Here is a 24,004-nt window from a genome sequence, read left to right as displayed (position 1 = left end):
GTCAATATGTAATATATATACATAAAAAATATATTTTTATCTAGCTATGCATTATTATTTTCCGACCAAGGGGTGTCGTTCGACACCCCTCAATTGTATGTGGCTCCGCCACTACTCTCTCCGTCCCAATTTATGTGGTACTTTTCGGATTTCGAGATTCAAACAAATCTATCTTTGACCGTAAATTTATCATATAGCTTTTAATTATTTTGAATTGCCAAGTATTGTGAATTATAATATTTTTTACGTAGTTTACAAATATATAAATTTCATTCAAAAATTTTGAATATTCCACGCAAAAAATTTTGGTCAAACTAAATTGTTTAACTCTCGAAAATAAAAACTGCTACATAAATTGAGACAGAGGGAGTATATATAAATATTAAGTTTAGAGTGGTACTCGTGTTGCCACATGTGTTTTTTTTTTTAATGTTTTTTAGTATTCTTTTCTGGTAGACTTTGTAATGTTTTTTTCTTATTTAATAACTATATTTTTTTTCATTCTTTTTTTTCTCTATTTGAGTTTGATACACTTGAAGCGATTCTCTTTATCTATCCTAGTGAGATTTCACTGGATATGTTATTATTGTTGTTGTAATCTAATACTTGTGAACACTTAAATTGTCATTTTAAAATTCAGAATTCGTAAAATTAAAATTTCGACTCGGACCTATGCGTGAATAGACCTAACAAAGATGACATTACTTTGGGTCTACTATATATTAGGCCAACTATATATGGATTGAGATTGAACAATGTTATTTCAATGCATCTTAGCTGAAAAAGAAATAAAGATATCGAAAAGGAAAAAAGCAAAAGAAGAAAAAATATGCACGGACTTTTTTCTTCTTTTTTTTGAGATCATGATGGAAGTAACTATGATTTTTTTGTAAAAGAAGAATTAGTTAGAATTCTATCACTGCCACTTTTTTATTCTTTTTATTAATAGTCACGTCGTATATTTTCTATTATTAATTTAATTAATTCATATTTACATTATGTATGACTAGTTTTAAAGGGGAAATATTTTTTATCATATATTTTTTTCATTCGATAACTTAAATTCAAAATTTCTGACTAAAAAACATGTATCCCGCTATATCTTCATAGCTATAGCCTATATGTTTTTCTATCATTAAAATGCAGTTTATTATATATCGTAGTTACATGCAAATAAAAGATATTTCTCACTGTCCCTTTTAATTTTCTTCAAGTATAGTTGGTAAAAATGTAGTCATTAATTGTGGGTTGGACTTGGACAAGGTTTAATGTGGGTTAATCTCAAAAAGTTCACAAGTGATAAAAGGGTCACTAGTACTATTAGAATTAGAGGTTTTTCTTGTCGCGAATTAATGAGATATTTGTGATACAAACAATGTTTTTCTGCTCTTTTATACAGATTTTTACTGAAATATTGAAAATAATCAGTGGACATTTTTTTCTCTCTGATTCATTCAAAATATCTATGAAAATACCTAATTGAACATTTTTCATTAAGAAATTTTAATTAAAAAATAGTGAATTTTTAGTAATGGGGGTCAATTTTGACAAGAGGTTCTTAATTAACACAATAATTCATGAGTTTGTGTATCATCTGACATCTTAATTACAACATTAAACAAACCCATTTATAGGAAGTCACAATCCTCCCCTAATTACTATAATTAAATGTTGTTTCTAAATACAATTCTCAGTAGTATAATTTCGAAAATCTCCCCTAAAGTTTCACTTTGAATCACTAATTTTCCCTCTAGTTATAATATTATATTTATTTTCCTTATTTTTGAATTTACCGTAACAATTTATTTTTATTGTAAAAAATTATGTATAATTTATTATTTTAATGCACTCTTTTTTTTAATTATGCTTTAATAACATGTCTTTTTTACACCAATCAATTTACCACTTAAATAACACATGATGAAGACCACAAAAGAATGGTCTAATTGCACCAAAACAAAAGAGACATTTAATGACAATATATTTTTATTTTATCGATAATTGAGTTAATGTCATTGTATCTAGAATTAGTAAAGCTTTTAGCAGCATTTTTATAAGGTGCTAGTTATAAATATCCAAACTTATAATTGCCGCTAAATATAATATAACAACAATTATATTATTGTTGTTAAATAATTATCGCAAAATCTTTTATTTGTTGTAGTGTTGTGTAACTTGACGATAATTATATTTGAGTGTAAATTATATCTTGTTCAATGCGTTAGCTATTGGTACACAATTAATCTTGGTCATCTTACCAACAAAAATTGTGATAGAATGGTAAGTACTTATTCATCTTTAAAATTTAGTCAAATTTTATTATAGATAAAAACCAAAAAAATAAATCTCCACCATCTTCATCTAAAAAAATAAATCTTCATCTCAAACCATCATAGCCACCCAAACAATTATATATTTATATTTTTAAAAAGACCCCTTTAAATTTTTGAAGAGGGAATTTTGACTTTTTGCAAAAGAAAAAAAAAGGTATAAAAGAACAAAGAGAAAAAAATGGATTTGAAAAGGAAAAAGAAGGGACATATGAAATCAAAGCAAGATCATTTGGCAGAGGAACTGAGATTGTTAAAAAGAGAACGAGATAAATTAATAAAATAAAAGAATATATTACAAAAAATAAATTAGTCATATTTATAATTTATGTACATAAATAATTTTAAAAATTGATACAATAAAATTAAAATAAATGAGGTAAATGTAATAATATAAACAATAGGAGAAGTTAGTATTATGAAATGAAACCTTAACGAGGTCATTAAATTATCCCTTAATATATTTCTTTTAACAAATAACCTCCTCCTTATTATGAATGTTGTTCTCGATAGGGATAACAATGAGGTGAAGTAGATTGAAGTTTAAAAAGAAAATTTTAATTTATCTTTGGGAGTTTAATTATTAAATGATCTTCTTCGTCTTAAAATTATTTAGTGTGAACATAATAAAAACAAATATACATGCACAATAGCACCTCCTCCTTATAAGTTATAAATATAGGCTATAGCAGTAACAATGATAAAATAGTTATTTTTTTGGTAAAATGATTTCTTTAGATTATCGATTTGAATTTCATATATTAGCATCTTTTTAAATTTTCTCTTAAAATATATGGCTCCACCGTCGTTATTTTTTTGGTAAAATGATTTCTTTAGGTTATCGATTTAAATTTCATATATTAGGATCTTTTTTAAATTTTTTGTTAAAATATCTAGCTCCAACGCTAACCTCCTTATTTCCCTTTTGCTTAATCAAGCTTACTATTTTTCTTGGTAAAATTTAGTACTTTTTCTGCCTAATTTATATGATATACTTGATTTTTTAGTTAATTTCAAAAATGAATGACACAATTTTTTATTTGATAAATACTTAATGACGCTTTCAATATTTTACCTACCTTGTTGGGTCCTACTTATTTGGCAAAAAGCCCACAAAAGTATACCCTTTTATTTAAAAAGGAAAAGTACTTGGATGAGTACTTTTTAATAAATAATTATTGATTTTAGCGATATTTTTTATTTATTACTATTTATAGTAATACTATGATAAATTTGCAGTATGTATTAAAAGTGAACTATGTATGCAATATATATGTATTATAACTGTTTTAAATATATATTATGCTTGTTTGGTAAGAAATTGACACATTGTGTTAGAATGTGTGGTAAATGTGTGATAAATAATCCATCAATAAAACTTGTATTATAAATGTATTGAAAGTGATCAAGTGAAAAACAAAATATTATTGTTATAGATGGTAAATATTTTCTTCATATACTATATTTATGTAAGTTCCTCTAAAAAAAATTATTTTTTAATGGCCAATTTTGAAACATTTCAAAGTCTTTTTGTATTTCTTAAACGTTGAGTTCAGTCAAACTACATCACATAAATTGAAACCAAAGGAGTATATGATATTCAAGGAAATATAAGTTATTTTCCATTTAAGAGCTAATTATTATAATCCCTATTCTTTTCCAAATTACAAGAATCCCTTAAACTTATAGGATCTCAGATACATTAGGAAACATGCGGATATATAGCTCTCGGATTGTGAATGATACATTACTTAATGGAAGAGATGTATCCGAAAGGGGATAGAGATGTATTCGAGAGATGATAGAGATGTATTTACGTAATTTTTCGTTGTTTTATTTGTGGGCCAAGTGGTAAAGAGGTAAAGAGTATGGGCCTAAGCTCTCATGATCGCACGAGCGGGCTGACCCACCAAAACCAGTCTCTTTTTCAAGAAGCCCATTTTTATATTGATTGATCATGCATGAATATACACTACCACCTTCCACTTTTTCTTAATGTCAAAAAAGGGGGAAAAATAATTTCATCCATTCCATTACAACAAGGGACGTTTTTCTTGGGGTTATAGTTTCTTTAATATATTTTTTAAAATATCATAATTGAAAGTAAAATAATTAGGAAACCAAAAAAGAAAAGTAGAGATGAAATAGCATAAAGCGTCATCGATAGTAGTTATTAGACCTTACTTATGGTCCAGCCATTCCTCGAACCTTGCACATAGCAAAAGTCTTGGCGTATCGATCAAACTATTTTTTTTATGCGCGCATCATTGATTGATTGACATGTAATACTATCTCTCAAATTTGAGTACCTCCTTCTAATGATTAGTGTTAATTGCATGTATTTAGTGAATACATTTTTTTTTTTGAGAAATAACTTTGGGATACTTTAATTTCTTTTTGTACTAAAAAGTTATTGCCTATATTTAATTATGTATTAATTATTGTTGTTGGAGAGGGTAGGGTGTAGTGGGGGATTAATAGTGTATTATTTTGATATTGTAAAGGTGAAGATTATATTAAGGAAAGAATGGAGTGCATCATTGCATAGAAGAATGGGATTAGTGCTTAAAATGATTAATGTCACACGTGTGACAACTGGCTTAAGAAAAAATTAAAGAGGCTTTGGATGCGTTACACTACTTTTGGCTCCCTAAATGATGTTAGCCTAATCATGCTCATGGGGAGTAATGAGAAGTCATTAGTTTTAATGGAATCTCTTTAGCATACAAGGAGTTTAAAGCAAAAAATAAAATAAAATACTTACTCAATTTCATTGTAAAAGGAGGGATATTATTATGTGTCTCATAAGTCATATCCCACATCTTGAATGAGCTAGGCACGTATTCTTTTTCCACCTTATTGTCTGGTATCGGCATTAGAGTCTGACTATGTTCAGATTCACGCTACGCAGGATCCCATTTGAAGATAACGCTCCATAACAAGATTTTTTTTCATACACAAGGCTCGAATCCAAAATCTTTGATTAAGGAAGGAACAGCTCATCCGCTGCTCCACATGTAATGAGGCACTTCTTTGCTTAAAAAGTAGATTGCTTTAGGTCCCATTACTTTAGATTTTAGAATTTACTTCATGTTAGTAACTCGTATTTTCACTAATATGTACAAGACGATTATTATGTTTTCCAAGTTGAGTTTAGTATTCTAGATTAATTTACAACTAATAGCGATTTATAATATCTAAGTTTAGTATTTGAAATTACTTTACAACTAATATAACGAGTTAAGAATATTGACTATTGAGTAGGGTTTGCTTAGTGAGGTGAGCCCACTAGCCCCTTGATTGGGTGGTGATAAAGATGTTGTAACCAAAAGCTATATGTCCAATCTTATTTAGAAATAAAATAATTACAATAGCAAACTAAAGTTCTAACTTCTATTGAGATTTCATTTTGGAAGTTCTTTTTATCGATTAAAGTTATAACATATAGTTTCATATATTATACAACTTCCATATTAGTGCATTTTGTGTATCAAAACATTGTTTTATTACACTTGACTACATATGTGTTTCCTTTCCCCTAATTAAGTGCACATACCTATTGTGTTTCCTAGATGATAAGGGACTAGAGGCGAATTTATAGGATTTTAAGTTTGAGTTCCAACAAAGGTTATTTTAAAATATAAACACAAGTTTAAGTAAAACTTGATCTCAGGAGATTCAAAACTACACACACTAACATTATATTGTTGCGCTTCAGTCGTTCCTCTATTTGTCATGGAACTAGTCTTCTAGTTGTCAATGTGTTCACGTCTTCATATAGTCATATATTTGAAAGAATTTTCAATATAATTATAGAGTTTCAAGATTTGTACTCATATGTGGTGCTGAAGATGATGTTTGCCTATGCCATATAGGATGGAGTGGATTGTTTAATACTTAATGAGGTGATTATTCATAACATTGACATATTTTTTTCATACATTATTTTGGTTTGGGTCAAATTATTGTGAGTAATTTTAGTTATAATTATGTTGGCTAAATGTATAAATATGAACCACAGTATATAACTAATCATAGATTTTACACATAAACATGTAGCATGAAACTTTAGTTTAAAATTAAATGTAATTAAAGGCTATAATAAAAAGTTATAGTAGTAGTTATAACATCTTAAAAAGAAGAATAACAATATGATCCTTTTAAATTACTTTTTTAGTAGAAATGTATACATATAGGATTAGTAATCCTGGGTGGAGAAATAGATAGGGGGAATTGTCAAAACAACTTTTTATCCCATGTGATAAAAGTTATCCCATCTACACCAACCCCCACTACCACCATTTATAGAATAATAATGTATCCTATAAATTGTAGTATGTTAATACATATAGCTACATTTCATATATGAATTTTGCTGTTGACAGGAAAAATCATCTAATGTCCAATATTAGGTCACACAACATGTGTACGTAGTACGTTCATATTGCATTGTAACATCTATTCAGATTTTTTGGGAATAACACATAATAAACGTGTTATTTAATTTGATCTTAGTTGATATTTATGTCTTTTAATTTTGGGTGTGGACAAACAGACATTTAAACTTGTATTAAGTTGAACAAGTAGACATACCTTCTATGTGGTGTTTGACATGACAATTTACGTGAGATACACTCAAACTGAATTGTATATGTCACGAAGATGTGTGTCTACCATTCAACTTTATGTAAGTTTAAGTATCTGTTTGTATATGCCCAAAATTGAAGGATATAAATATCAGCTGAGACTAAGAGCATGTTTCACATTGCTGTTAAAAATTATTTATTTTTAGAAACATTTTTTTAGATAAAGGATTTTTTTTTCACATATAAAGGAATTTTCGAGCACTTCAACATTAGCCCATGGTGGAATTTTATGGATCAGGTATTGAGTCAGATATATATGTAGTTTTTGGTTTAAATGGATCGAGTATAATGTTTATATTTTTATTAAAAATTACTCTGTCATGTCATTAAAAAGTAATTAAATATATTACTTTCCGACCTAACAAAAGATAAATGGCTTTTCTAATTAAAGAAAAAAAAAGTGACATGTTGAGGCAAATGACAAAAGATCAATAAACCTTCTTTTTATGAAAAACAAAAGAGACTTTGTTCACCAATATTTTCTAGATTACATATGAATATTTTTAGAATAATAATATTTTTACTTTATCTATCAAACACAAGAAAATAAATTTAAAAATTAATTATTTCCTAAAAACATATTATTCAAAATACATTCTAAATTTTGTTATAGAAGTTATGGTGAAAGTTCAATCCACGTTGTTGAATCCTTCAATTGTAGTGCATGTAGATAGGGGTGGAGCCAGCATACATTCAGGGGTTCATTTGAATCCCCTTCGACGAAAAATATTATTATTTATACATGGTTAAATTTTATTTTATGTATATACAATAAATATTTGTATCCTTTTAATTAATCTGTGTTTTTAATTACTTCTTTAGATTTTGAACCCCTTGTTAAAAAATTCAGCTCCGCCAGCATGTAGACATGATGGAAGCTACTTGATAGACAATATCTGATTGCTTGTGACTTATATAAGGCAATCACCTACAAATTGCAAAATAAACACAAAAGAAAAAAGACAAAAGATCAAAACTTTATATATCTTTTGATTCGACAGCACAATCCATCAATAAAGTTAAAACTATTTAAAATGATAATTAGCCTCTCATTAAAACGTTATATTTTTTTTCGTTTATTGATTCATGTTAAGCCAATGAGAAAAATCAAATAGTGGGTTTTAGAGCAACTTTCACATATAGCAAGCATAAAAATCATATTTGTATGTGATAGCTATAGTTTGTATAATTGCGCTCCATAACAAATTTTATGTTTGCTATGGAGCTTTTGATTTGTATAATTCGCTATAAACATCCAATTTTATACAAATTGTTCAGTTTTGTATAAATTCATTTATACATTGTAATTTGTATAATAAGATTTGTATTTGTATAATTATAAGTGTATAGGATGAAAATATATGTATTTGTATTTGTATATACACTTTTCTCTCGCTTTATACAAACACAAACATATTTTATACATTTTATACCGAAATGTATAAAATGACTAATTGTATACCGAAAATGGCTAATTGTATACCGAATCAGATGGCAAAAAAATCGAATATTTGCTGCGAATTACAATTAAAATAAACTATGGCTATAACATTTAATTTGAATTAATAGTTTGCTATTTCATACAATTTTCCCTTGGTTTTATGATATAGGTGGGTCCAAGATCAAAAAAAGGAAAAAATAGTTCAAAATTTGCATTGGTACAAACTATCACAATAAATAATTTATCAAAAGTATGCTTTCATTTCTATTAATTATATATATTATTATATATTATATATACGCAGATAAAATTACATATTTTTATTGATAGAAAATAAAATAAATTGACTTTACTTTATAATTTTTTCAACTTGAGGAATTATTTGAGAAATCTACTCATTGTACACTATCAATATATCCTTTTAAATGTATAATTGTACTCTAAATATTTATTTTTAAAAAAAAAAACTTGCAAAACAATTGCTAAATACAAATGCTAAGTGAGTTGGCGATACTACAATATTATGAACAAAACAAAGATAAAAGAAAATATTTCCCTTTTTTCCTTCTATAAAATAAAACATCTCCGATAATTCTTTATTTTCCCAAAAAAAAAACAAAAAACAATTGAAATATTTTAAATTAATCATTGATTGATACATGAAGCTGTAATTATGGTTTATTCTAAATGAATTTAGTGATCCAAGTATACTCTAGAATCAAATGATTGAATGGGGAAATATATGGCCTAGGAGTGGTCGGATTATATTCATTACAAAAGTCCATTTTGCTATATTTGTTAATTAAAAAATTAAATTAAAAGATCAAATAAAATTAACCCAACATTATATGCATGTATACGGTTTTTAAAAATATATTGTATACATAAAAATACTTACTGTGATGTGATTAAGATTCTTAAACTTTTTTTTATATAATTTTTATTTTTAACATATTATTTCAAGTTTGGATCTAAATTTTGAATGATCCAATAATTTTTTAGAGCTCATAAACGTACAACTCAAATCAAAATCAAATCAATACTAATAAAAAATTCAATCCAACACTAGAAATGACAATAATGTCGAATATTTATTTTTTAAATTAGTTCTGCATTGGTTTAGATAGTTGAAATACATACTTAAATCTATTTTTTTTCTTTAAAGTGTAGTCATGTAATTAATGCATATTTTTAGTATGACTTGATATCTTTAGATTATGATCATTTTCATTATTTCTTGTTAATTCACAATATTTATTTTGTGATTTCAATTTTTTTTTTTATTGAATATTTTATACCATCACTCATCTCATATTTTGTACGTGTTGTTTTCTTAAGAAACACCTTAGATAGTTGTATATTGTAGGACTAAAGAAATATTTGAATTACAAGTTAATCATATATAGTGTGAATACTTTATCAAAAAATCAAGAAAACTCAGAGTTTAAAAGACCAACTTTTATTAATTTGGTTTGGTTCAATTTAGGGAAAACTACCTTATAGACATACATCTATATCATATATACTAATTCTACCTATACTTTCAAACAATTATGTATTTTATCACTAATTAAGAATTTCCTACCATATATTTAAGAATATACACCTAAATAAATGTATTTTTGCTACCAGATATACTAAAATAGGAATAGAGGTGAGCAAAATGGGAAAAGAGGTGAGCGAGATAGTTATGTATCTCACATACATAAGAATCACACTGGATACACACTAGATACATGTGTTTGTATGTATTTGGTATGATTCACATGTATATGAGATACTAGATACACATGAGAGTTGCGAGAAAAATAGGAGGGAGGCGAGCGAGATTTGTTATGTATCTCAAGTACATGCAAATTTACTTGAATACAGTGTATACAAAATAAATTTCACCTATTGTATCTGGATGTATCTAGATATATCTGGACTCACCAAAATCTGGTAAGATTCATAATATTGCAAACTAGAGTGTATCTCAATAATTAGCTCCTACACTAGTGAAAATTCTATAAATTTCCCTTTAATTAAAAACTCGACACAATTAATTTAATTTGATATTGAAAAACACAAACCAACCGCTCAACCCAACCAGAATACAACCCTAGTTTTGAAGATATGGGCTACAAATTTTGCGGAAAAAAAAGAGATCTTTCTTACTGTCCTATTGATATAATAATATATTCAATATATTCTTACGAGTAATATATTAGCAATACAGGCAACACAAATTATTTTCAATAAAATGGTGTAATGTATCGATATGTATATATAATGTATCAACATTATATAAATAGTGTATACTTGTGTATAGATAGTATACATTGCAAACTTTTTTTTCTTTCGATTCCAACCAATTCAAATCTCCTCTAAGCAATTCCAAAATTTAGATATAAAATTCTCTCAATATTTTGAATCTTTTTATATATTATTCACTCGAAAAGATAGTCAAGTTATGTTGAAGGAGAAGGAGGAGGAGGAAGAAAAGAAGAAATTAATGGTTGGAAGAAGAAGATCAAAGAAGGTGAAGAGAAAGTGAATTCCACTTTGCATGCAATTGAAAAGGGCTGAATAACCATTTTTGGTAAATATTAATAATTGAATTGTTTTTGGTAATTTTTTTGAGTAAATTTTAGGTTTAGCAAACATAAAAATCATAATTGTATGTTATAGCTATAGTTTGTATAATTGTGCTCCATAGCAAACTTTATGTTTGCTATGGCAATTAATATGTATATTTCGGTATACATATACAAAAGATCAATTGTGTAATCTGTTTTGGTATACATATACAAAAGAATCAATTGTATAATTTGTGTTTGTATAAAGCGAGAAAGAGAGAAAGACAAAAGAAAACTGGGCAGGGAAAGATCTGTATTTGTATAATTATAAGTGTATAGGACGAAAATATATGTATTTGTATTTGTATATACAATTTTCTCTCGCTTTATACAAACACAAACGCAAATTATACATTTCTGTTTGTATAAAGTGAGAGGGGCGAGTGAGAGTGGCGAGCGAGATTCTCTGGGGAGAGAGGTGAACAAAAAGATATGTATATATACATAGTTTTCTCTCACTTTATACAAACACAAACACATTTTATACATTTGTGTTTGTATAAAAGTGAGAGAGGCGAGGGAGAGACTGCCAGCGAGAAAACGAAAGTGGTGAGCGAGAATTTCAGGGAGAGAGGCGAATGGCAACAGTTTGCTACGGGTTACAATTAAATCAAACTGTGATTATAGCATTTAATTTGAATTAATAGTTTGCTATTTTACACAATTTTCCCAATTTTTTTCACTCAATGAATATTTTATCTAATTTTCCCATCATTGAATGAAATAAAATATGAACCATAAAATGTGTGATATATATATAGAGAAACTTACATGAATATACTATATTAAGAAAAAAATATTTTTCATTTATAGCAATAACATTTTTTTTCACTTGATCACTTTTAATACATTTATAATACAATTTTTAATACATATTACAGAGAACAATTTATAAAACACATATGATACAAGTTTTATTGATGGATAATACATTTATCACACATTTTAATACAATATATCAATTTCTTACCAGACAAGCATAATATATTTTAAAATAGTTATAATACATATATATTGCATACATAATTCACTTTTAATACATATTGCAGATTTATCATAATATTGCTATAAATGGTAATAAATAAAAAATATCGCTAAAATCAACAATTATTTTTTAAAAAGTACCCATCAATTTGGTGAATATAAATGATAAAGTAAGAATTGATTTGGTGAATATAAATATAAACTGATGGAATAATACTTTTTTGGTTTTTCATAATAAAAACACTTCTCTTTCGGCTACATATGAAAATGTTTAAAACAATTTAATATGAAAAAGGACAAAATTGGTGATGTATGTTTGATAATCACTACTTTCAATATGTTTGATTTTAGCATGAAATTAATGCACTGAAAATGTACAATTGCACACAAGTGAAACAAGGCATGAACCATATGATATTGACATACAAGTGAAAATTGTCATAACTTGTACAGTGTTACATAATTATTTGCGATAATACCAAAGGGGTGATGAAATATTTATGGTCTATGAGCATGAAAATATATATAGTTGCGAATGATATTGACCAACAAATGTTGGTTCGTCTTCTCGGTCATATGATCGAGAAATGTAAGTTCACCAAGAGAAGATTGTTCGTACTATGTGGGATGATTATATTAAAGACTAATACACTACAATTTATGTTCAATTTTTTTTATTGAATTAAAGTTTGATCAATTAAAGTTAGATGAAACGATTAATTAAGTGGAGAACAATAGCTTTGTAATAATTTATTATGCGATTTTATAATTTTTTGTTTATTTGATAAGATTGAATAAACAATTGGGGCTATTTTAATAGTTTTACAACTTATGATATTCTTATGTTTATGAGAAAATATACAATACAAAAATTCCATATTGCATGTCGAAACAAAACTTTGATTTCATCTCACGATTTCATATTATGATATCATATCGCATGGCGAAACGGACCCTTTGAATATTTTTCTTTGTCCCATAATTCTTTCATTACACTAACCTCAAACTATATACACAATATAATGTAAAGTCCACCACTATTTATAGATATAAAATTCTTCCTTACAATGAATAAGAAGAATTTAGATAATAATATGAATAAATGAATACTATAAAAAGTTACATGAATTACACGTCATAATAAGATAAAATAATGGACAAATAAAACATTAGAGGTTATCTGAGTTATAGGAAAAATTATGGCCACCAATGAGTAAATTATATATTGGCATAAAATGCCACTCACGTGAAGAAGTAAAGCAACAAAGAATTGCTACCAAGGGATGGAGACACTCATAGGCGGACCCAACCCTCTAGGTGGGGTGCATGTGCATTTGTTAATTATTTTGGAAAAAATCATGTATATATATATATATGCCTATTTACCTTGAGAAACTAACAGAAATTAGGATATGATTAACAGTGTATTCATGAAATTAAAATCATAGGAGTGTCATTGTGTTGTTGGTACAAGCTAGAGGATCCCGTGAGACTTGGGTTTGAATCCAGCTAGAGTGATTATTTCATTGTTTTTATTTTAAATTTATCTTAGAACTCATATTTGAGCTAAAGTGATATTGATGCACCCAAAGTCTTCAAATTCTGAGTTCGCCTCCGGAGACGCTACAACAAAAATACTTTTTAGCAGTAATAAAAAGTCATATTAACAAAGAGTGTCAAAAATTATTGGTATTAGTTAGTTGTCATAGAATTTAATGTCGCTATAAACTTTAGGGGCAGTTACAAAGAATGATAATTGCCTTTAAAAAATATATTTAACGATAATTAAGCTTTTGCCATTGGAGATTCTTATAAGTAGCTCAACTAATTGGTTACCTAAACTCTCACCTTGTTGGTGAGGTTCGATTCCCCACATTGTAATCTCCTCCCCATTTCCCTTTCCTCTACGCCCAATTAAAAAAAGGTTCTTACCATTAATTAGTTACCGCTAAAAATATTTTTGATGTAGCGAGAAAAGCAGTATCACACTAGCAATCAATATGTTTACATATAATGCCCTTTAATATTATTAAAATTAAAATGCTGCTCCAATAAAATTAAATAACAATTTAATAATTACGCCAAAATCTGAAAGTAATAATTACATTATGGTCCATTAACTTGATGCAAAAGTAAGCATTTGATGAATGGCGACTACTTCCCATATGTTGAAGAATGGAATGGAATCTCATTAATCTTCCAACAATAAACTTGGAAAAGCTATTTTTTAAATTTTATTTTTCAACTTCAACATGGTTTGCCTCTTTTCATACACATTCCTTCAGTGTACCTTATTTATTCATTCACCCACTACAATATATTTTCCAAAATTAACAAAGTTTTACCAAAAAGAAACTAAAGATGATGGCTCCAAATCTCGTTCTTCTTCAAAGAGTTTTGCTGAGTTTGTTTCTTTTATCAGGTAGGTATTATTACTGTTTCCATGTTGCTATTTACTCCCTTTGTCAATTTATGTGGCAATTTGTATCTTACATGGCGTTCTAACATGTAGTATGTCACGTAGGACGCGTGTGTTTACTGGTTTAATTTTATACAAGTTTAAGTGTTTACTTGTGGACATCCAAAATTGGAGGACATAGATGATAGCTCAAAACAAGTTTAAGGCACATTTATATATTGTGTCTTCTTTATTTGATAAATATTTAATGACACTTTCAATCTTTTACCCTTGTTTGGTCTCATTTATTTGACAAATAGTCCATGCACTCTTACTTAAAAAAACATTTAGTTTAAATGATAATTTTAGAACATTGCAGAATTTGTCGCATTTCTTAAATTTTCTGTTCAGTAAAAGTATATCACATGAATTAAGATAGATAAAACACCAGTTTAAGTACTTTATTTTATCTCAATTAAATCCTTTCGCAAGAAAATTATACTACCTTATACGTAGGATAAAAAACCATTTTTTTTATATATAATAATTTTTTTAATACCATTGAGGCTTTGACACAAGAGATAGGAATCGTTTAGATATTGTATTTTGCCACGTATAAGAATTTTTTGGAGTTCTCTTATTAAAATTTTTGACTTTATTACTGGCCTGTTCCAAACACAAAAAATAATTATTTTGGTTTTCGTCATATTCTTTTTCAAGTATGTGACACATTTATTGAATTAACTAAAGATATGTAATTATGTTTTGCATTTGAATAAATCCATCACCAGATTTTACCATGTTAAATGTGAAGCTTGGTTTGATCAACAATATATATAATATTTGGTTGAAGTTGGAAAAAAATATTATTTGAAGTTAATTTATTTATTTATTTTTAAAAAAAAAAGAGTATTCCATTTAGTCTTACCCGTTTAATTATTTTAATACCCATGTCCTTTACAAAATTCAAAAATAAATATTTATTTGTGTATGATATGTTTATATCAAATCAAATAATTTAAGTTTAATAGTTAATAATTAAAATAAAATATATATTACTAAATTATGATTAAGTGGTAAACTTTATATTTAAAAGATAAATATCTTATATTCATTCATTTAGTCTAAACATCATGGTAAGTAAAATTTATCAAATTCAAATATTAAAAAATCAAAGAAGCTAACTACGAATAGGTTGCACTTTATAAACTATCTTGTTACACACATTAATTAAAGAAATGTGCATCTTTTTTTTTTTTTTTGTGAAGTAAGGTAGTTTATAAAGAACTACATTATTTTGATACTTGCACTTTACTTTATAAATTATTCTAAATAATTACTCCACTTTGTTTTATTAGTATCCCAAAACTTATATTAAGCCAAAGAAATAATGATTATAATTTGTATGTAATGCAACCATGACTCTTTTAAAAAAAAATCATTCTACATAAACGAGTGAATTTTTAATTTATGAGTTTTGAATCACAATCCATTTTATTTATTTAATTTGATAAAGTTTGGCCATATGAAAAAAAAAATTTTTGCCCGTAAACTTTTCATATATCTTTTAATTATTGTGACTTATAGTACTTTTTACATAGTTTACAAATATATAATTTCATTTTTTAAAAAAAAAACAGAAGATTCTAGATACAAATTTTCGATCAAATTTAAATGGTTTAACTCTCAAAAAATAAAAAATGTCACATAAATTGAGACGTACTACTTTTTTCAAATTTTACAACAAAACATCACTAAACTAAGATTTATGCTAAAATTATTGAATTTTGTCAACTAAAATAAGATTTATGCTAAAATTATTGAATTTTGTGGAATACGCAACTCATGCATAGCTCCTCCGATCATCCCCTAGGCCCAACTCCATAACAACTTACGCTAAATTTGTATGACAGGCATAAAATTCTCTGAATCTGCAAGAATTTTCACCATAATAAACAACTGCAGAGAGACAATTTGGCCGGGCGTCTTCCCCGGCGACAACTTCAACGGCGGCGGATTTATTCTAAAATCAGGCCAATCCATGGTTTTCACAGCACCAGTTACTTTTTCCGGCAGAATTTGGGGAAGAACAGGTTGCAATTTTGACAAAAACGGCAACGGTTCATGCTTAACTGGTGATTGCGGTCCATCTCTCAAGTGTACCGGCACAGGAAAAACTCCTGCTTCACTTGCCGAATTTACCCTTGGTGATCGCGATTTTTACGATGTTAGCCTTGTCGATGGATTCAACGTCCCTATAAGTGTTACCCCTTTAAATGGTAAAGGAAATTGCAGTGTTGCTGGTTGTAATGGAGATTTAAGACAAAATTGCCCTTCTGAACTTGCAGTTAAGAATAATGGGAAAGTAATTGCATGCAGAAGTGCTTGTGATGTGTTTAATACTGATGAATATTGTTGTAGGGGTAATTATGGAAATCCATCAACTTGTCAACCTACTTTTTATTCAAAGAAATTCAAAGAAGATTGTCCAACTGCTTATAGTTATGCCTATGATGATCCAACTAGCATTTTTATATGCTCTGGGACTGATTATGTTGTTGCCTTTTGCTCATCAAGGTATGTTACAATAGCTTTTGCTTTCACTTAATTTAGGTTCGCATCGAGAAGTTCTATTTTAGAATAAAACATTTTTTGAAATCTCTAGTTACGGATGAATAAGTAATTATCGTTAGAGGTAGTAAAATCAAATCATGAATACTGAGCGAGTTATTGATCCATACATTTATCAACTCAGCTCATTTAAGCCATAGAAAGTTCGACTGATATGTAAGTCAAGTTGACGAAATTTGGTTAAATTTTTTTTTATCATTTGATATGTTATTTATAGTCATAATAAAGAAAAGAATTGTTAGGTACTAAAAATATTATAAATAAAACACTTAAAACTTAGTATGGATTGGACGGGTTGAATTATGACCAACATTTTAGCTCAATTCATTTTAGTCAAAGTAACATTTGGGCGGCTCAATAATCCATCCATTTATTAAGTCAGTCCATTTTGATCCATCTAAATTTAAGTCAACTCATCCATTTAACCCCTTAATTTCCACATCACTATAATCTTTGATAGTACTTTTAGCATTCTAATATTTGTTCATAGTTATAAAAAGATACATGTTGTCAAAATTTAAATTTAATTTTTCATAAAAACTATATATATATATGAAAACAAGTTAAGATACCATTTTTAGCCAAAGAAACTGTGAAAATAAAAGAAGTAACTATGATTTGTTGAAATTGCAGGAAGAAACCAGTATGCACATACCATGATCACAAGCTCATTTGCAGTGGATCAAAGGGTTTAGGATCATTGATAAGCAATTTGTGGATGATATTTCTTGGATTAACCCTCATAGCCAATTGCAAGATGATCATCTTTTAATATGCATAAAGGGAATTCTTTTGACTTTTTTTTTCTGGGGAAGTTATTCGGATTTGTATAAAAAAAAAATTCGTCAAAAACTATTGTACTATTGCAAAGTTCGTGCTACTTCTTTATTTTTAGTTTCTTGACATAATATTTGCAAGTGTATTCCATGTTAATGAGTGTACAATTTTAAAAATCATTTATATTGTTATATATAATATGCTTGAGTTATTTTTATTATATAAATGTTAAAGGAAAAAAATATCTTGTTATGATTTCTGGTTTATTAGTTATAGAAATAAAAAAATAAGAAGGAAATAAAAACAAAAACAAAAGAAAGAAATTGAAAAAGTAACCCCTATAATTATGTACCAGGTAATTATCAAAAATTATCATCCTTCTAGAAACTAAAAAATGTAATTACTCTCCCTTTACATTCAATTATAGATGAAATGACCTCGAAGACCTTTATATTTGATTTGATTTGTCACTGGACTCAGAGGCGGAGCCAAGGTTAGGAGTTTGGGGGGTGCTAAATTAATTTTGTTTGGGGTTCACATGTTAATATACATATATTTATTTAATATAAATATAGGGTCTACGAAAAAGCTAGTGGGTTCGTCCGAACCCATGAACTCCCACCTAGTTCCACCTATGACCGGACCATTCTACTCACGACTTTACTAATTGAACATTTAAATTCGATCAAAGAAAAATTTAAACCGCTTTAATCATTGACCAAACATATATGACATTAAGATGTTGAGCTGGACAAAGTCCAAAAGAATCTCACATATTAAGAGCGTAGACTAATAATTTTTATTTTAAATACAACTAAAATCAAGGAAGATTAAAAAAATGAGAAGAGAAAGTAAAAAGTTAAATGGAAAAGCATAAACACCCTTTCGTCTTTCTCTCTTCTTTTTTTACCCCTCCCCCCCCCCCCCCAGAGTTTTAATTCATCTTTGCTTCCTTTGTGACTTGAACTCACAATCTTAAAATTGGAAGTCATGAAGGTGCTTACAATCCGATCAACTCCCTCTTATCACCCCTTCGTCTTTCCATTTCCTGGAGAGAGAAAAGGGCACCTATTGCTTCTACCTCCGCCATGACCACCACCATCTCTACCGGCAAGTTCTTCTCAAATTCTTCTATTTTCCATCTATTCTCAGTAAAAATATCATAATGACATTATAGACACTCAAAACCCATCTTCATAACCTTACATTTTCTCCATGAAATAGAAATAGAAATATACATGCATATATATAAAAAACGAACGAAGACACTAACTGGGGAGCAAAGGCAAGACGCAGAGATAAATTAAATTATTTGGTTGCGAAATAATTTTTGAAACAGTGGAGTCCGCGTTCTCTCCACGACGCGGAGAGGGAGAAAATTTTGTGGGGACGGGAATTTGAAGCATGTCCACGACGCGGACCTGGGCGCTTGTTTTTTTTTTGCCCAATCTTTTCTTCCTCTCCCAAACTTGATTCAACTCATACCCACTGCAATTCTAAGGTCAAAATCCTCGAATTCTTATAAGCCAGAACAATCTCAGCGAAACCCACACAAGAACTATCAATTTACTCAACTCATTCGCAAATCCTCGCCTCAAGAATTCAAAACAACATTCCATTATACTAATTAAATTAAAGAACCTTTCAAGAACTCAACAATTCAACATCAAGGATGAATTCATGGGTAAAAGATTACGTACTTGGCGTGAGCGAACAAACACAACACTATGGAAGCTTACATACCTTAGTTTGGCGAAACAAATCCTCGATTCGCAAGAAATCTTGACGAACGCTTGAACTCCTCTCAAAACCCTAAGCGTGCTTTGGAATTATTAAAACTGATCTAAGTCAGTTTAGACCCCTAAAATATTTCAAAAAACGTTTAAAGCTAATAGGGTAGGAAAAGACCAAAATACCTCTCATTAATTCGGGTAAATTTCCTTAACTGGACAGGCTGAACTCAAACGGTCCCTCATCCGAACTCGGATTTTAGCAAACTCGGTGGCGTTGGAAAGGGGATTCAAAGATCTTTCATTTGATATCTTATGAGTCACCTAACTCATCATGTGCTAAAAGTTATGGTCGTTTGAAGTTGACCCAAAACTCACAATTGGAGACTAATTTGCCCAAATCTCAATTGAGCTATTTCCAAATTAGCGCTTTCTAAATTTAGCTCTTTTTAAGGTGGGATGTTACAAAAAGTTTGTGTTCAATTTTCTTAGAAAAAACTTTTTCCCATTTTTTTTAGTCGGTTGGTTAAAGCTTTTCATTTGTCAAATAATTCAATTATGTTGTTTACTAGTAAAATTACTGAAATTTAATATCATGAAATTTATAAAATAATATTGAAAACATATCCGTCATTTACTTCATAGGCTTTATCGACCTCCCGATCTTCTAAAAGAATTCCTTTTACAACCCCTTGTTCCAAAAAAATTTTCTTTTGTATTCGATCGGTTTTAAAAAAAAGGTTGTGTTCAATTTCTTTAGAAAAACTTTTTTCCATTTTTTTGTTTTCGGTTGGTTAAAGTTTTCATTTACCAAATAGTTCAATTATGTTATTTTATAGGCTTTATATATTAGACCTCATGATCCTGTAAAAGAATTCCCTTTACACACCCCATGTTCCAATTTCTATTTTTTTTTCTTTTGTATTCGATTATTTTAAAAAAAAATTGTGTTCAATGTTTTTAGAAAAAAAAATCCATTGCTTTTTTTTGTATTCGGTTGGTTAAATTATTTTGGAGAACTAATGTTTTTGAAAGTGGGGAATATGATAGTGAAAATAGGAAAATTAAGTTGTACAAATGACATTTCACATTGTTTGTATTCTTCCTCCCCGCACAATTACACCCTTACCCCTAAGTTTATGACTAAAGACATAACAAATTTATAGGTAATTTCAAAATATTTATTAAAAATTTGTTAGAATCTGAGATTTTCACAATAAACGTGAAGTTTAGAAAAATAATGTAGAGCTTTACAAAAGGCCAATTAGAACGTTGAACAAAAATTTAAAATAGCTTTATACTTATCTTCCACTAATCTAATATCATAAAATCCTAGTAAGTTGAATATATATAAGAGATAAAGAGAGTTAAAAAAAAATACAAACAAAAATAAACATTATAGAATGAAAATAGATGTGCCGGAAAGTCGCAACACTCAAAATACAAATATTTATAATAAATACAATTTGAATTTCAAAAGAATGTATGCATTATGAAAAGCTAAATAAGTTATCAAATAGCATAATTAAATCCAGTAAAAACATTACACTATAGATCATAATAAGATGATTGGATCTCTTATAGATCATATAAGATGATTGGATCTCTTTATTAATTCTGTTGGAAATGTCGTCCCTAAAACCCTAAGAATAGGCAATTCGATAAAAATCAATAAAAACATGCATGTATTATTTAGTAGTGGGGAAGTCATAATTCAAAAGTTTTTATTTTAATCAAAGTAGAGGGGGCAGCACGTTTGTCTTCCCTTTGAAGACTAACTCCATCGAGATTCCTTTTACCTGAAGAGAAACCCACCATTTGGCATAAAACACTTTTACTTAATTTTGAAAAAATAAGTAAGATTTTTTATTTACTTTCTGTGTTTAATGTATAAGTAAAAAGTAATATTCTTGAAAAAAATTTGTATCTCAACAAATACTAGTATGAAGGTGGGTTAGGGCCCATAATGCAGAAAAAAATTACACGTAGTATTATTTGATCTACGAATTTAGTTACGTGTGAAAGTTACAATTTACCATACTTATACGGTTAAAAAAATGAATAGTAAGTGATGAAGATGAAAATTATTATACAATGATTAACAATTTTTAAAACATTCCTCTTGCTTGATAAAGCTTATTTAGGCATTGCTAATATATCATCTTTATTACTATAAGTTTTATTATAATTATACAACATTATAATAGATAAATCCTAAATATGTTACTAAAAAAATATTATATATGACAAATTATGTAAATATCATTCCATAAGTTTTACTCAATCATTTTTTAGCTCAATTGATAATATTATCCAAAATGGTCATTCGGCTAACCCCCCCCCCCCCCCCCCAAAAAAAAAATAAAAATAAAATATTAGTCTAAATAATTTATGTATTTAACTAAAGTCCAAATTAATTAATTTGGACTACAATAGATGAGCCTAGTTTGCTAAGCTCAATGCCATCTCATCCTAGAGGCCCATTTTGGTACCACGTGGCAAATGACGTGGCATGCCAAGTCAAATAAAGAAGGCAATATGATCATGCCATGTGTCAAAATAAGAAGCCCTGTCACACCCCGAGCCTACATCCTGAACGGGATTGGCACTCGAAAACCATTACTGGCCCCAAGCGAACCCTTGGCCTGACTTACTTACTCAACGGAAGACTTTAAGTATTAAGAAAAGAACTCAAATGCAAGATAATTCAACTGTCTCAAACTTAACTCATAATGTTTTAGAAATAAACATTTAACTTAGCCAAAGTGGCAACTCAAATCTGAACATAAGCCAATAATAAAGTAAAGACAAATGAACTAATTAACTGTCTATATCTATGAAGCCTCTAATAACTGAGATGGATGTCGGGACAAGACCCACGACATCCTAATGAACTAAATACTGATAAGCAATAAAAAGGGATCCTCCGAAAGCAAGAAGGCTCACCCACAAATTCTGGAGCTCAACTAGAATCAATGATGCGCTGGATGTTGATCCTAGTTACATGTGTCTGCATCATTAAAAGATGCAGGCCAAATGGCATCAGTACATTGAATGTATGAGTATGCGAGGGGGAATTTAAAACAAGACATAAGCTTGAAAGGAACTGAAAGAAACAATTACCTTGGCTTTACTCAACTCATGAACAACTTAACTCAATATAAAGCAATAAAACACATGCAATATATAAAAAGCCTTTAAAATAGTAGAAAACAACTTAGTTCGTTAAAGAAAATGCAATAACAAATTCAACTTTACTCATATAATAAAGTAATATAGTTTATGTGGGAGATTCTCTAACCGACAACCACCACTATGAGCCTGAGTGGTGATACAACGTCTTCCCCACGCTGCTAGAACTATCCTATACTTTGCCGTCATATAGAGCGCCTTAACTAAGTGGATCCACTAGTCTATGCTAAAAAACACTTAAGGAGTCATCTAAAAAGTATGATCCTTTACTACCCATGATGGCTACATGGTTTATGGAGACTTGAGTTAATATGAACTCGCGTCCCCATATCGGTGCCCAATACTACTCCCAAAAATATACTTAGCTCATATGTTTTAAAACAAAACTTTTTTCTTTGGTTTGAGATAATTACTCAAAACTTAGCTTAAAAGCTCTCTTGGAAATCGGTGTTCCCTTTCTTGCTCAAATGTGAAAACATTTCTAACTTTTTGGAATACTTAGTTCCCGTATAATCTTTACTCTTACATCTTTAGTCAACTTGAAACTTAAGTCTTAAGACAAAGTTAAAACATTTGCGAAAGACTTTTGAAAACTTTATGAACTTCTCTTGACTTGTTTCTTAACTTCTAGACTTGACTCTTAACTTTTCTTGAATTGAATTATGGATTCAAGGTTCATGATTTCATGTTTATGATGATTTCATGATGTTTAAACGTACCTTAGAGTATATAAATCGATTGAAAATTATAAATACGTTACTAAGGAACTAGTACGAAAAGAAGGGGGAAAAATGGGATGAATTGGCGTCTGACGTCTTTGGTGCTCTGAGAGGCGTAGGGTGCCAGAGCCCAAAGTTCAGAGACCCCTGCTTGAGGCTCTGAGAGGGGCGATACCCCATAGGAAAAAGATCAGAGAATTTTTCTTGGGCTATGAGAGGTGCGACGCTCCAAGCCCCTGCCCAGGTGCCTTTGACTTTTCTTCTTCGTTTTTCAAACCCCCTATTTTCACTTGGTTCTTTCCCCAACACTTAGAAACAACTAATTCATCAATATATGCAAGATTTAGCTCGAATTCACACCTAAATACATGAATCAATCTCAAGAAACTTCAACAACAAGAACCTACAAGATTTCAATCGAATTATCATCAAAAACTCATAGGATTTACTTTCAAAACTATATAACTTCGCTGAATTGAATCATGATTGGCGCGTGGGTGAACTAACCCAACGCTATGTGATCTCACATACCTTGTAG

The 24,004-nt window shown here is 28.9% G+C and overlaps 2 protein-coding genes across 3 annotated transcripts in view; one reads left to right on the top strand and one right to left on the bottom strand.

Moving 5' to 3' along the window:
- LOC125809192 (uncharacterized) overlaps nucleotides 1-24,004 on the bottom strand; it is a 511,850-nt gene that overhangs the window by 264,779 nt on the left and 223,067 nt on the right. The window lies entirely within an intron of this gene.
- LOC125809191 (pathogenesis-related thaumatin-like protein 3.5) lies at nucleotides 16,334-17,878 on the top strand. The gene is made up of 2 exons (XM_049488849.1): nucleotides 16,334-16,994; nucleotides 17,682-17,878. Exons 1-2 carry the CDS (start codon nucleotides 16,459-16,461, stop codon nucleotides 17,818-17,820), a joined length of 675 nt encoding a protein of 224 aa, XP_049344806.1. The 5' UTR covers nucleotides 16,334-16,458; the 3' UTR covers nucleotides 17,821-17,878.

Source organism: Solanum verrucosum, unplaced genomic scaffold (genome assembly GCF_900185275.1).
Source record: "Solanum verrucosum unplaced genomic scaffold, falcon-dt-bn FXZP01000062.1, whole genome shotgun sequence".
In the NCBI taxonomy this organism is placed as follows: domain Eukaryota; kingdom Viridiplantae; phylum Streptophyta; class Magnoliopsida; order Solanales; family Solanaceae; genus Solanum; species Solanum verrucosum.
This window is presented reverse-complemented; position numbering and strand designations above follow the sequence as displayed.